At 51.3% G+C, this 15,893-nt stretch overlaps 1 protein-coding gene across 1 annotated transcript in view; it reads right to left on the bottom strand.

The window, feature by feature from the left end:
- LOC128068603 (uncharacterized) overlaps nt 1-2,285 on the bottom strand; it is a 19,921-nt gene extending 17,636 nt beyond the window's left edge. The window contains exons 1-2 of the mRNA XM_052661711.1: nt 2,271-2,285; nt 1,615-2,226 (exon numbers count right to left, since the gene is read on the bottom strand). Coding sequence (XP_052517671.1) covers nt 1,615-2,226; nt 2,271-2,285 — 627 coding nt within the window. The remainder of the gene's footprint in view (nt 1-1,614; nt 2,227-2,270) is intronic.
- Nucleotides 2,286-15,893: the final 13,608 nt, after the last annotated feature.

The following is a 15,893-nucleotide window of genomic DNA, read 5'->3' on the forward strand; positions in this document are numbered from 1 at the left end:
GACCCAGAACAGCACATCGACAGACCCAGCAGTTATCAAACAGCAGACGCCGATGCAAAAGCACCTGCCAATAAATGAGAAAAGCTTGGATTTGTGACGACCTTGTCGTAAGAAGAGACAGACACCCAAGGATATCTCAGCCACATAAACACGAGTGAAACGTCACCCTCCGGACACTCACATGAGACGCACACCGCTTCACAAACAGGTTCTACCAAACGAGCAAGCGATGAGTAACTCCTCACGCAACAGACCTCTCCAGCCAGGAGAAGATGTGGGACACACCCATCCCCCCTGCCCCCAGGCTGGTGTGAGCCCGACACCAAAAGCGGGGCAGGGGTGTCTGGGAAAATGGAAACCACTCTTGTTTACGAACTAGGCATAAAAACTCCGTGAGCAGAACCAATCCAGTAATAACAGACTGTGAAAGCTGTAACCATGTTCAGGAACGCAAGGACTATTTACATTTTAAATCAATCCTAAAATTCACCATGCTAATCAAAGGAGAAAACTTCCAGCCACTACAACAGCTGCAGAAATATTCAACGAACTTCGGCATCCACTGAAGACAAATGGAAAATCGCCGGACTAAAAGGAGCATCCCTTAATCTGTCAGAAATCTGCACCAAAAACTCACAACCAGTATTTCATGTAACAGTGAAATGTTAGAAGCATTTCCTCGAATTGATGTGACGATTGGACATTGCAGCCTACGGGGAAGACCTTGGTATTGGAAAAAAATTAGAAAATGAAACCCTGACTTCAAAAAATGTCCAAAATTTAATTCCAGGTAGATTCCTAAAACTCTAATCTTGGGTTTCCCTGGTGGTTCAGATGGTAAAGAAGTCGCCTGCAATGCAGGAGACCTGTGTTCAATCCCTAGGTGGGGAATATCCCCTGGAGAGGGAATGGCAGCCCACTCCAGTATTCTTGCTGGGAAAATTTCATGGACAGAGGAGCCTGGTGGGCTACCGTCCATGGATCCTCCAAGAGTCAGTCCTGACTGAGCAACTAACACTTTCACTTTTTTCAATCCAACAGGCACTGAGCTTTGGACAAGAAAAGTGCAGTATTGTTTGAAATAGCGACAAAAAGAGACAAAATGTCCAATAACTAGTAAAAGGGGATAAGTCAGTGGAGGAGCCTGGGGCCACAGTCCATGAGGTTGCAAAGAGTCAGACACAACTGAGCAAATAACACTTCCACTTCCTTGTAACTTTAGCAGTGGATAAACAGAGCCATGCGCATCACCTGTGTGGTTATCTATACCCTTTGTAGAGCTAAAAGACATCATTTTTCATCAACTAGTCTCAGGAATGGGCTGGACCTTCGGGGGTCTCCCTCAAGTCTGGACACAGATTCAACAAGGGGAACTGGACCCAATGAGTGACCAGTAACAGCTTATGATATCTGGGCCTTACTTCAGGAGCTGACATCCAGAGGAAAACAAGAAAAAAGTCCCAGACTTGGCACAAACAGGAACCAGGAAGGGAGCATGTGCCCCGCTGTCACCTGGCCTGCACAGGTATATAAAGGCTCTGGCCCCCGAGGCCCCACACTGAGCCCCTTCTCTCTCTCCACCTGCTCCTCTAACCTACTCCACCCTCAACCCACCAGAACCATGGGCTGCTCTGGCTGTTCCGGAGGCTGCAGCTCCAGCTGTGGCGGCTGCGGCTCCAGCTGTGGGGGCTGCAGCTCCAGCTGTGGCGGCTGCGGCTCCAGCTGTGGGGGCTGTGGCTCATGTGGAGGCTGTGGCTCCAGCTGCTGTGTGCCCATCTGCTGCTGCAGGCCCGCGTGCTGCTGTGTGCCAGCCTGCTCCTGCTCCAGCTGTGGCAAAGGGGGCTGCGGCTCGTATGGGGGGTCTAAGGGGGGCTGCAGCTCATGTGGGGGGTCTAAGGGGGGCTGCGGCTCATGTGGGGGCTGCAGCTCCAGCTGCTGTGTGCCCGTGTGCAGCTGTGTGCCAGCCTGCTCCTGCTCCAGCTGTGGCAAAGGGGGCTGCGGCTCGTGTGGGGGGTCTAAGGGGGGCTGCGGCTCGTGTGGGGGGTCTAAGGGGGGCTGCGGCTCCTGCGGGGGGTCTAAGGGGGGCTGCAGCTCATGTGGGGGCTGCGGCTCCAGCTGCTGTGTGCCCGTGTGCTGCTGTGTGCCAGCCTGCTCCTGCTCCAGCTGTGGCAAAGCGGGCTGCGGCTCGTGTGGGGGCTCCCAGTCCAGCTGCTGCGGCCCCGTGTGCTGCCAGCGCAAGATTTAATTTTCGGTTTTGCAGGGATTCTTACCAGACCCAGCACCATCCCTGGTCAGGAGTCCTGGGCTCCAGTGAAGCCACCCATCCTCCTCCCTTTCCACGCATGAACATTTTTTTGACCTCCGGTCAAATGCGATGGGAGTTATGTCCAACGATGACTTCCAAAGCCTCATTCCCAGCATCTGGAGACCACCCCAGCCACCTGCATCAGTGAATGGCCGGGGCCAAGCCCCGACCAGCTGCACCTGCTCCCGCGAGGACATCTGAGCAGACACTGCTCTGCCACTCAGATCTCTCTGTCCCTTAACCTAATAAAGCCACTCGTCCCAGAACCCATCGCTGTTTGCGCTGTTTGTCTGTCTACAGCCCTCTGCTGCGGTGGGCAGGGTGTGTGTCAGAATTACACCTGTGGCCATGCTCATTCCTGGACCTGCTGACAGCCCACCTGCCTGAGTCGCCCATAGCATCCTCAGCCAATGTGATCCCCATCTCCCAAATGCCGTGTATGTGTTTTCCACAGCCAGCTAGCTGAGCAGCCTTGAGCAAGTCACCTGTCCTCCCTGGACTTCAGTGTCCACACCAGTAAGATGGGCTGCTGACAGCACCTTCCTCGCAGGAGATGCTCCATGAATGGTAAAGCAGCTGCATGGGGCGGGACTACGCTGTGCCGGCCGGCGCTGAGTTCCGCACGCACCCCGGGCTCAGTGCTGAGCTGAGTAGTGCGTTGACTGAAGCAGCCAGACCAAAGCAAAGCCCCTCCTGTGTGGGTCTGGCACTGGGCACCTCCAGAATGCCCGCAGCAGCCCCAGTGTGCCCGATCCCTGATCAGGGGGAAAACCAAAGCCACACCCTCCCTCCACTCAAGCCATCCCAGACCCGCTCACCCAGAGCCTCACGCTGTGAGTCATAAACACTGTCCTGCCCTCTTGCTGTCATCAGGGCTGATCTCCGAGCCACTTTGGGGGCAGACGGTTCATCCCACCTCCTACAGGGCAGCCACAAACCAGTGACGCCTTCCCTGTGTCCCCACTTACAGAGCTGTGCAGTCAGGACTGAGAGCCACAAAGGCTGATGCTGAGCCCACAGTCCTACCCGCTGGAATGTGAAGGCTTGTGATGGTGTGTAAAAACAAAGAGAGCAAAGCTTCTGCTTCCGGAAGGGATGTAACACGTACGGAAGGCCCACAGTCCCATTTTGGCAACTGGAAAAGGCCAAATTAACTGCAAAACCCGTAAGTCAAAAGACATCAGTAAGTTTTAGACAACCATCATGGAGAGCAGAACGGAAGTTCCTTCAAAAGCTACAAATAGAGCTACCACATGACCCAGCAATCCCACCACGGCGCGTACGTTGTGAGAAAACCACAATTCAAAGAGATACACACACCCCAGTCCTCACAGTAGCAATATTCACAAGAGCCACGACATGGAAGCTGCCGAAATGTCTACCAGCAGAGGACGGGCACAGAAGATGTGGGACATGCATGCTACGCTACGCCGCCTCAGTAGTATCCATCTCTGTGACGACGGACTGTGGCCTGCCAGGCTCCTCTGTCCATGGGATTCTCCAGGCAAGAACACTGGAGCCGGCTGCCATGCCCTCCTCCGGGGATCCTCCTGACCCAGGGATCCAACCCACATTTCTTACGGCTCCTGCAGGTGGGTTCTTTACCACTAGCGCCACCTGGGAAGCCCATGGTACACACATACAAGATTCCATTGCAGCACACATGTACAGTGGAATGTTACTCAGCCATAAAGGAAGACTGGAATCATGCCGTTCGCAGCGACATGGATGGACCCGCACATTATCAGACTGAGTACAGCAGCTCAGACAGTCTCACACGGTCTCACTTATGTGTAGGAGCCCCCAAAATGACACAAATGCGCTTATTCACAAAACAGGAACAGACTCACAGACTTTGAAAGCAAATGTATGGTTCGGTGCAGTTCAGTTCAGTCACTCAGTCCTGTCCGACTCTTTGCAACCCCATGAATCGCAGCACGCCAGGCCGCCCTGTCCATCACCATCTCCCGGAGTTCACTCAGACTCAACGTCCATCGAGTCCGTGATGCCATCCAGCCATCTCATCCTCTGTCGTCCCCTTCTCCTCCTGCCCCCTAATCCCTCCCAGCATCAGAGTCTTTTCCAATGAGTCAACTCTTCACATCAGGTGGCCAAAGTACTGGAGTTTCAGCTTTAGCATCATTCCTTCCAAAGAACACCCAGGACTGATCTCCTTTAGAATGGACTGGTTGGATCTCCTTGCTGTCCAAGGCACTCTCAAGAGTATTCTCCAACACCGTAGTTCAAAAGCATTAATTCTTCAGCCCTCCTTTCTTCACAGTCCAACTCTCACATCCATACATGACCACAGGAAAAACCATAGCCTTGACTAGACGGACCTTTGTTGGCAAAGTAATGTCTCTGCATTTCAATATGCTATCTAGGTTGGTCATAACTTTCCTTCCAAGGAGCAAGCGTCTTTTAATTTCATGGCTGCAATCACCATCTGCAGTGGCTTTGGAGCCCCCGAAATAAAGTCTGACACTGTTTCCACTGTTTCCCCATCTATTTGCCATGAAGTGATGGAACCAGATGCCATGATTTTAGTTTTCTGAATGTTGAGCTTTAAGCCAACTTTTTCACTCTCCTCTTTCACTTTCGTCAAGAGACTCTTTAGTTCTTCTTTGCTTTCTGCCATAAGGGTGGTGTCATCTGCATATCAAAGGTGATTGATATTTCTCCCGGCAACCTTGATTCCAGCCTGTGCTTCTTCCAGTCCAGTGTTTCTCATGATGTACTCTGCATAGAAGTTAAATAAGCAGGGTGACAATATACAGCCTTGACGTACTCCTTTTCCTATTTGGAACCAGTCTGTTGTTCCATGTCCAGTTCTAACTGTTGCTTCCTGACCTGCATACATGTTTCTCAAGAGGCAGGTCAGGTGGTCTGGTATTCTAATCTCTTTCAGAATTTTCCACAGTTTATTGTGATGCACACAGTCAAAGGCTTTGGCATAGTCAATAAAGCAGAAGTAGATGTTTTTCTTGAACTCTCTTGCTTTTTCGATGATCCAGGGGATGTTGGCAATTTGATCTCTGGTTCCTCTGCCTTTTCTAAAACCAGCTTGAACATCTGAAGTTCATGGTTCACGTATTGCTGAAGCCTGGCTTGGAGAATTTTGAGCATTACTTTACTAGCATGTGAGATGAGTGCAACTGTGTGGTAGTTTGAGCATTCTTTGGCATTGCCTTTCTTGGGGATTGGAATGAAAACTGACCTTTTCCAGTCCTGTGGCCACTGCTGAGTTTTCCGAATTTGCTGGCATATTGAGTGAAACACTTTCACAGCATCATATTTCAGGATTTGAAATAGCTCATCTGGAATTCCATCACCTCCACTAGCTTTGTTTGTAGTGATGCTTTCTAAGGCCCACTTGACTTCATATTCCAGGATGTTTGGCTCTAGATGAGTGATCACATCATTATGATTATTTGGGTCTCGAAGATATTTTTGGACAGTTCTTCTGTGTATTCTTGCCACCTCTTCTTAATATCTTCTGCTTCTGTTAGGTCCATACCATTTCTGTCCTTTATCAAGCCCATCTTTGCATGAAATGTTCCCTTGGTATCTCTAATTGTCTTGAAGAGATCTTAAGTCTTTCCCATTCTGTTGTTTTCCTCTATTTCTTTGCATTGATCGCTGAGGAAGGCTTTCTTATCTCTCCTTGCTATTCTTTGGAACTCTGCATTCAGATGCTTATATCTTTCCCTTTCTCCTTTGCTTTTTGCCTCTCTTCTTTTCACAGCTATTTGTAAGGCCTCCCCAGACAGCCATTTTGCTTTTTTTGCATTTCTTTCCCATGGGGATGGTCTTGATCCCTGTCTCCTGTACAATGTCACGAACCTCAGTCCATAGTTCATCAGGCACTCTATCTATCAGATCTAGGCCCTTAAATCTATTTCTCACTTCCACTGTATAATCATAAGGGATTTGATTTAGGTCATACCTGAATGGTCTAGTGGTTTTCCCTACTTTCTTCAATTTAAGTCTGAATTTGGCAATAAGGAGTTCATGATCTGAGCCACAGTCAGCTCCTGGTCTTGTTTTTGCTGACTGTATAGAGCTTCTCCATCTTTGGCTGCATAGAATATAATCAATCTGATTTTGGTGTTGACCATCTGGTGATGTCCATGTGTAGAGTCTTCTCTTGTGTTGTTGGAAGAGGGTGTTTGCTATGACCAGTGCGTTCTCTTGGCAAAACTCTATTAGCCTTTGCCCTGCTTAATTCCATACGCCAAGGCCAAATTTGCCTGTTACTCCAGGTGTTTCTTGACTTCCTACTTTTGCATTCCAGTCCCCTATAATGAAAAGGACATCTTTTGGGGGTGTTAGTTCTGAAAGGTCTTGTAGGTCTTCATAGAACCGTTCAACTTCAGCTTCTTCAGTGTTACTGGTTGGGGCACAGGCTTAGATTACTGTGATATTGAATGGTTTGCCTTGGAAACAAACAGAAATCATTCCGTCGTTTTTGAGATTGCATCCAAGTACTGCATTTCGGACTCTTTTGTTGACCATGATGGCTACTCCATTTCTTCTAAGGGACTCTTGCCCACAGTAGTAGATATAATGGTCATCTGAGTTAAATTCACCCATTCCAGTCCATTTTTGTTTGCTGATTCCTAGAATGTCGATGTTCACCCTTGCCATCTCTTGTTTGACCACTTCCAGTTTACCTTGATTCATGGACCTGACATTCCAGGTTCTTATGCAATACTGCTCTTTACAGCATCGGACCTTGCCTCTATCACCAGTCACATCCACAGCTGGGTATTGTTTTTGGTTTGGCTCCATCCCTTCATTCTTTCTGGAGTTATTTCTCCACTGATCTCCAGTAGCATATTGGGCACCTACTGACCTGGGGAGTTCCTCTTTCAGTATCCTATCATTTTGCGTTAATGTATGGTTACCAAAGGGAAAAGACTGGGGAAGGGATAAATGAGGAGTTGTGATTAACATCTATACACTGCTATATACAAAATAGGTAATTAACAAGGACTCGCTGCAAAGCACAGGGAACCCTGCTCGATACTGTGTAATGATCTATCCAGGAAAAGAATCTGAAAAAGAATGGGTCCATGTATATGCATAACTGAATCACTTTGCTCTACAACTAAAATTAGCACAACACTGTAAATCAGCTATGGAGAAGGGAATGGCAGCCCACTCCGGTATTCTTGCCTGGAGAATTCCGTGGACAGAGGAGCCTGGTGGGCTACAGTCCAAGGGGTCACAGAGAGTCAGACACGACTGACCGACCAACAGAAACACAAGTCAACTCTAATATGGAATAAAAATTAAAAGACTTAGAAAGACGTTAGTAAATCTTATGTGTTTTACCGCAATTTAGTCACTTATATTTTTAAGTGGAATGTATCCACTAATATATATATGACATCAGAGAACTGTGGAAGCAGTGAGGTCCAGATGAAATAGATTCCAGAGAGGGAAAGCTCTTCTCGGATAAACCGAGCATCAGCCGCTGTGTCTTCCTTCAGGTGACTGGCCAGCCTGGGTGAGGGCTGGTCATCGGCATAAGCCTGAAGGAGGAACTCGACCAGGAAAGAAACGCCAGCAGGGCTGGTGGCAGCTGAGACCTGGCACAGCCACGTGAATAAAAATAAACATGAAAAAGAAAACAGAGAAAACAGCCCCAGCAACAGGAGAAGCACACAGTATCTTTGAAGGAACAATCATAGAAATGAGAGCTGACCTTTAAACAGCAGCGATGGGATCCAGAAGATAAGGGATGCCACTTCACAGAGCTGAGAGAAAGAAAACCTCCCGGCTGGGAGTTTTATACCTGATGAAAACATCCTCCAAAATGTAAGTGGAGTAGAGTTGTTTTCAGCTGAAAGATGATGTCACTGGAAGACCTACAACACAAGAAATACTGAAGTTCTTCGGGCTGAAGAAAAATAACTCCATATGAGAGTATGGAGGATCGGGAATTGAGCAAAGGATAGTGGCAAGTGTAAAAATGTTGGTAAGCACACACACACAAATAACTGTTTTAAACAATACACTAACATCCTGTGAGACCTTTAACATCTGCAGAAATAAAATGTAGAAGGATAAATGGAATTAAAGAGTTGTGAAGTTCTTTCCCTGTTCAGGAAGTCATGAGACTTCAAGAACGTAAAATTTAATCTCCAGAATAGTCAATAAAGCATAATACATGAACATATAACTCAAAAGCTAATAGAAGAGATAAACTGAATTATTAAAATTCGGTGAATCCAAAAGAAGGCAAGATAAACGAAAAAACAAGAGATGAAAGAAATAGAAAATAAAAGCAGCAATTAAACCCAACAATATCAGTAAATTACAGTCAGTGCAAATAATCTAAACACTCCAATAAAAGTCTAATGTCAGATTGGAAAATTAAAAGATTTTTCAACTGCATTCTATTTACAAAAGACACACTTTCAATAATGGAACCCAGAAAGGTAGAAAGAAAAAAATGGGAAAAGGCTCTATCATGCAAACACTAATTTTATAGAAAGTAAGTGTAGCTATATTAGTGTCAGACAAGGTAGACTTTAAGACAAAACTCTTACGAGAAAGAACAAAGCACATTGCATGATGCTAAGAGAGTCAATGAGACCGAAAAAGTAAACAATCCTAAATTTCTATTAACCAAATAACAGAGCTTCAAAATAGATAAAGAAATGTTGACAAAACTAAAAGAAGGAAAATACAAATCCACAAATAGAATTGAGAATTTTCACTGTTATTGCAATACAGCTCAGTAACTGATGGAACGAGGAGATAAGTCAGTAGGGAGTTCAGTTCAGTTCAGTTCAGTCGCTCAGTCGTGTCCGACTCTTTGCAACCCCATGAATCGCAGCACGCCAGCCCTCCCTGTCCATCACCATCTCCCGGAGTTCACTTAAACTCACGTCCATCGAGTCGGTGATGCCATCCAGCCATCTCATCCTCTGTCGTCCCCTTCTCCTCCTGCCCCCAATCCCTCCCAGCATCAGAGTCTTTTCCAATGAGTCAACTCTTCGCATGAGGTGGCCAAAGTATTGGAGTTTCAGCTTTAGCATCATTCCTTCCAAAGAACACCCAGGACTGATCTCCTTTAGAATGGACTGGTTGGATCTCCTTGCAGTCCGAGAGACTCTCAAGAGTCTTCTCCAACACCACAGTTCAAAAGCATTAATTCTTTGGCACTCAGCTTTCTTCACGGTCCAACTCTCACATCCATACATGACCACAGGAAAAACCATAGCCTTGACTAGACGGACCTTTGTTGGCAAAGTAATGTCTCTGCTTTTGAATATGCTATCTAGGTTGGTCATAACTTTCCTTCCAAGGAGTAAGCGTCTTTTAATTTCATGGCTGCAATCACCATCTGCAGTGATTTTGGAGCCCCCAAAATAAAGTCTGACACTGTTTCCACTGTTTCCCCCTCTATTTGCCATGAAGTGATGGGACCAGATGCCATGATCTTAGTTTTCATCAGGAGGCTTTTGAGCTCCTCTTCACTTTCTGCCATAAGGGTGGTGTCATCTGCATATCTGAGGTTATTGATATTTCTCCCGGCAATCTTGATTCCAGCCTGTGCTTCTTCCAGCCCAGCGTTTCTCATGATGTACTGGAGATCTGAGTGTGATCAGCCAACTTGGCCTCACTGACATACGTTGAAATAATACAGAGTCTATGCTTTGATAGAGCGACAGAGCATGCGCTTTGACACGGGCTCAGTAAGAGAAAGATGTCTGCCTTCAAGTCCCCAAATGTTTGGAAACTAAGGCTTAGCTTTCAAAATAACCCAGAAGCCTAAGAAATCACAGTGGAAATTGGAAGATATTTTGGACTGCCTTATAATGTAAATATGACATCAAAACCTGCTGGATACAGCTTAAGCAATGCTTAAAGAAAATCAACCGTGAATATTCACTGGAAGGACTGATGCTGAAGCTCCAATACTTTGGCCACCTCATGTGAACAGCTGACTCATTGGAAAAGACCCTGATGCTGAGAAAGACTGAGGACAGGAGCAGAAGGCCGTGACAGAGGATGAGATGGTTAGATGGCATCACCAACTCAATGGACATGGCTTTGACCAACTCTGGGAGATGGTGATGGCAGGGGAGCGTGGCGTGCTGCTGTCCATGGGGTTGCAAAGAGTTGGACATGACTTAGTGACTGAACAACAGAGAAAAATCTATAGGTCAAAACACATGTATTAGAAAAGGAGAGTAAGTGAAAATCAGCTATCTAAACTTTCAAGAAACTGGAAAGAGGATTGAATCTGAAATAAGGTAGAAGAAAGAAAATAATAAAACAAATAAAATAAAAACAAATATTAAAAGGGAGCACAAATCAATGAAAGTGAAATCAGATGTAAGACAGAGAAAATTAACATAGTCAAGTGTTTGCTCTTCATAAAGATTAACAAAATTTACAAACCACCAGCAATACTGATCCAAAAACAGAGGAAAAGATACATTACAAATAACAGAAATGAAAAGGTACATCACTACATACCCTGCACACGAGAAAAATATGACTAGGTACAAGCATAAATTACATGAACAATTTCAAATTTCAGACGAAATAAGCAAAGTCCTGAAAAACACAACTAGATCGCACCTGAGATAAGAAATAAAGTGTGAGCAGTCCTATAGGTGTTAACGAAATCGAATCTGTAACTGGAAACCTTTCCAGGAAGAAAGCAGAAGGCCAGTGTCTTCAGGAGTGAATATCTTCAGGGACTTCCCAGATGGTCGAGTGGCTAAGACTCTGCGCTTCCAATGCAGGGGCCTGGGTTTGATCCCTAGGCAGGGAGCTAGATCGCACATGCCACGGCTACAATCCGACACAGCCAAGTAAATAAAACATTTTTAAAAAAGCGTGAACACCTCCAGATACTTAAGATAGCATGCCAACTGCGGTAGACAGAGTAATGGACACCCAGACATGCTCACATTCTAATCCTCAGAATCTGCACAGCTAAAGAGTGTGTGTCTCTAACAGACTCGCCAGCGCCGCTGACACAGCTGGTCTGCATGACTACCCCACCTGGCGCTAGGAGGGCCCTGCTGGAATATTCCTGGCGGCGCTGCTACACCGGAACGAGCAGCGGAAGAAATGTGTTCACCAGGGCAGACCTGCACCGCAGCCGCGATGGAGGGACCAGGCTCGCCCGCATCGACAAAGATGCACGGAGGCAGTGGGAGGAGAAGGGAATCTGCAGGAAGGCGGCTGCGATGATTCCACACATGAATATTTTACAGCACAGATAACACCACGTGGTGTACATGGGCCTTACACATGCAGCCAAGTGAGAAAAGCAGAGCCAGGAAGACACTGGCCTTCTGGAGTGGCTCTGCCTCCGGACAGAGGGGTGGGAGAGGTTCAGAGAGCCCGCTGGGTCTGCACTGTGGTGTTACAACCTGAAGCGAAATGGGAGAAAAGGTTGACATGCTTGGGTCCCGCAGCTAGGTGTTTGTTATACCATACTACAAAAATGTCATAACATACTAGGAAAGGAGATAGCCTGAAATGTGAATAGTCTGATATTAAAAGCAAATAGAAGGGGCTTCTCTGGTGGTCCAGGGGTTAGGAATCCCCTGCCAATCAATGCCAGGGACACAGGTTCAGTCCCAGGTCCAGGAAGATTTCACACGCCCAGGAGCAACGGAGCCCCTGTGTGCAGCACACCCACTGGGCTTTCGAGATGCAACTACTGAGGCCGCAGCACCTAGAGTCCGCGCTCTGCAACAAGAGAAGCCGCCGCAGTGAGACGCCCGCACATTGCGACTGGAGAGCTGCCCCGGCTCGCTGCAACCAGAGAAAGGCCCAAGCAGCCGCCCGAGAGCCAGCACGGCCAAAGAGAAACAGCGCGCAGCCGGAGGCCACTTCACTGCACGGCTTTTAATAGCCAAGATACGGAAAGGATCCCGCGCATGCAAACGGAGAGCTGGTTGAAGCATCCGCGCACACCCACAACAGACAACTGCACAGTTACAACCGGGCGGTGGGAGCGGGGATGCGACGAGCTTCCAAAGTACTTTGTTGCGTGAAAAAAAAAAAAAAGTCAGACACGAAAGAACGCACACCGCTTGCCCGCGCGTGTACGAAATTCAAGAACCGCAGCACTGACGGGATGGGTCAGAAAGTGAGGGGAGACTGGGAAGGGTCGCCCCGGGGATTTTTAGGACTAGTTCCGGGCGGTCAGCGCAGCTGCCAAAAGCTGCTGTTGGAACACCCGAGATGGGCGTCGTACTAACCCTACCTTGGCTTAAAAAGGTTGTGGGAAACGTAACGCCACGGGTACAGGTTTACTACGGGTCATCAGCTGAAACACTGCCGGGTGAGCTCCGTTTCCTTTGGCGCCGAAAGCGGCTTTCAGGGCGGCCGGAAGGGGGAGCGCACGGGCCGCAGCGACCGCGCTCGCACCTGCCCGCCGCGGGCGCGGGTCCCTCGAGGGCGGGGGGCTGTGAGCGCGCCGGGCCGGACCGGCTCGACCCGCCCCCTAGGGGCCACGGCGCCTCCCGGGGCCCTCGCAGGTCTCTGCTCCAACCTGGGGACCCCCAGGCGGCATCTGCACGTGCGGGCTGGCACGGCCGCGATCCCCTGCCCTGCCCGACTTGGACATTGACCGCCTGGCACTGCCGCCCCATCCCGAGGGCCAGCTGGGGAGCTGTAACCCACGCGAGGAGTCCCTTCAGCCCGCAGCCAGCTTCCCAAGCCGCTCCTGCCCCTTCGAAGCTGCGCGCCCGCCGAGATGCTGGCCGCCCCTCCCTGAGCCTGCGGGGTCTGGGGGCTTGAGCGGCAAGGGCCACCCACCAGGCAACGCACCTAGACCTCTGGCCCTCCGCGGGTGGTGCTTGAGGGGAGGGTGGTCTCGCTCCCTATTGCAGAGAACCAAGAATGCTGCTAAGCATCCTGGTGACCTTGGAGGTCGCTGTCCTCCCCAGAGTGGGTGCCGCCCTACCCAAATGCACCATCCTTGCAGAACCCCAGGTTTTACACGAGAAATGACTCCTTGGATGATAAAATAATCCTGAACTGGAAATTCCCCCGCGGTCCAGCGATTAAGATTATTGCCCTCACTGCCCAGGCCGTGGGTTCAGTCCCTAGTGGCGGCAACTAAGATCCCTCAAGTAGCCAGGTGAGGCCAAAAAATGAAATAACCCTGGCCCAAACACGCTCCCCCAGCCAGACACAGCCAGCGAAACTGCACACCACCGCCCCCCTCCCAGAAGGGGCACCAGGACACCACCCCTCCCCTCAGTTTACTGCCGCCTGCTCGAGGACAGAGCCAGGAGCTGCCCTTGGCCACACGCAGGCGCTGACCACGCCTGGGCTGGGCAGAAGAGGAGCCACTTGGACGGTCCTCCCTTGCCCTCTCTACTGGGCTCATCCTGGATCCGGCCTAGGGAGCAAGAGAGCGAGGAGTCCCCCCAGCCCAGCTGACAGTTCTCCTGTCCCCCACTCCTGAGGGTCCCAGGCCCCTTTGGGTTCTGTCCATGCTTCCCCAAGGGCCTCTGATATGGGCTCAGGCGACCCGGCCAGCTGGGGGGCTCAGCCTGAACCTTCCTACCCTCTCCCAGGAGCAAGCCTCCCCCACTTTTCAGACACGGAATGAGCCCAAATGCAACAAGCTCCCCGCCACACCCTACACTCCTTCCGGACCTGACCTGGCCGTGCAACTGGGCTGGGCACCTCGCTGAGTTCAGGGTCCACCTCCAGCCAGGGCTTCTCTCAGCAACACCTTACTCCTTCGGTTCCACCTCGGGCAGGGAAAGAGGAAGGACCTCAAACCAGCCCCAGCCCCAGCCCCAGATAGCCCTGGAGTTAGCCAGTGCTTCCTCCGGGGACAGCCCCACCCCACCGCACCCCACCCCACGATGTTTGTTATCCTAAGTGCTGGCTCGGAGGCAAGAACACACTCTCCTCCACACACACACACACACACACACACAAATACTCACACCTGAGTGCTCAGGCTAACAAGGGAGAGGCCCCAAGCACTTACTAAGCAACTACTGTGGACGAAGCTCTGAGGCCAGAGGTCAGGAAAATTGAGAGTGGGAAAGAGGGGGCCCAGCCGAGGCCCTGGCCATCACGACCTTCCCCAGCTGCACTAGCAGCTCTAGGGTCCCGAGTGCCCACCTGTCCCAGGAGAGTATAGAAAGCAGTCTCCTGCAAGGATTTTTGTGACCCTTCATTCAAACAGCCGCGGCTGAGGGGGCCTCTCAGATCACCCCCTCCAGGCGAAAGAGCTGTGCTCTCCGGGGGGCCGAAGCCTCTCAGAGCCCTGAGATGCCCCCACGGGCTAGAGGAGGCCCCGCCCGCACTCTCCACTGGGCAGCCGTGGGGACGGGGGTTAAGGAATGTTTGGGTCGTCTGGTCACAACATGCCCCCCAAAATTATCACTTTCAAAAGCTCCCAGGGTTCCTTGGCCCCCTGGGCAGAAGTCTTTCTCCCCTTCCTCAGAGCGAGGCCCCCAGAGCCTGGCACAAGTGCTCAGTACACACCTGGCGCAACACAGATGCCCGAAACATGCCCCCCTCCCCCCCCCCCCCCCCCGCCCCGCGGCTGCCCCGAGCCGGCGGAAGGACGGGGTCTTCGCAGCCTGCGGTGGTCCTTGCGCCTCCGCGGCCTCCAGTCGCTGTCTGTCCATCCTGGGGTGGCCTCCCGGACGCTCCCCTCCCCGCCCCGGGGTGTTTCCGCCAGACACCGCCCGAGGTGTAATTACCTATGTTTGCTCCCGCTCTGGACAACCAGCGTCCAAGCGGCCGAGGGCTTGTCCAACAGCGGTCTGCTGGGGCGGACCCTCAGCTACCTTCACCGGGCTGGGGGCACCCTGCGAGGGCGGGTCCCGAGAGCACCGCTTAAGGTGGACTTCTAATTGGAAGTGACAAAGGCTGGAGGTCATCGGTGGGGCTGGGGGTACAGTGCTGCCCAGGGGGCCGCCACGTCCCACCAGAGTTCATATGTGTGACCAGAGGCACACCTTCTCGCCTCTGAGCTTCCCACTCCACCCCCCCTACCCCGTAAAATGCAGACCCAGGCTCCCACCGCCAGGGCTCGTGGAGAGGGGACGCGCGGATGCCTAAGGTAAAGCGCCGCCTGGGCCGGGCTCGCGGGGTGCGCTCGTGCCCGCCCCGGGCTAGAGAAGCTGCTGCCCGCGGCAGGCCCCCGCACGAACAAAGACTGCCGGGGGTGGGGTGGGGTGGGGGGCAGCTCCTGCCAGGGCGGTGGAGAGAGGAAGCTCGCGCTCGGGACCCGGACGACTGGACCCTCCGCGGGTGTAAGATGAAACTGGGGGTCTCCAGGTGGGGCGGAGCGCTGGGGCCCGGAGGGCTTCCTGGAGGTGGGGTTCCAGGCGCGGGATCGGAGGCCGCGCGGCCCCTTTAAGAGCCGGGGCCCGGGCGAGAGGGGAGGGCAGAGGGCGCCGGGCCACCGCGCGGAGCCCGGCCCCCGCCCCCCACGGCCGCCGCCTCTAATCTGCACCCGGAGCCGGGGCGCTGGCTGACGTCACCTGCCCCCGAGCCGCGTGCGCTGATTGGCTGCAGGTGACGTCAGGGGCTTTTTTCGCTCGGCATGACCTCATCCCCACCGGCGGCC

The sequence above is a fragment of the Budorcas taxicolor genome, chromosome 25 (assembly GCF_023091745.1).
Source record: "Budorcas taxicolor isolate Tak-1 chromosome 25, Takin1.1, whole genome shotgun sequence".
Taxonomy (NCBI): domain Eukaryota; kingdom Metazoa; phylum Chordata; class Mammalia; order Artiodactyla; family Bovidae; genus Budorcas; species Budorcas taxicolor.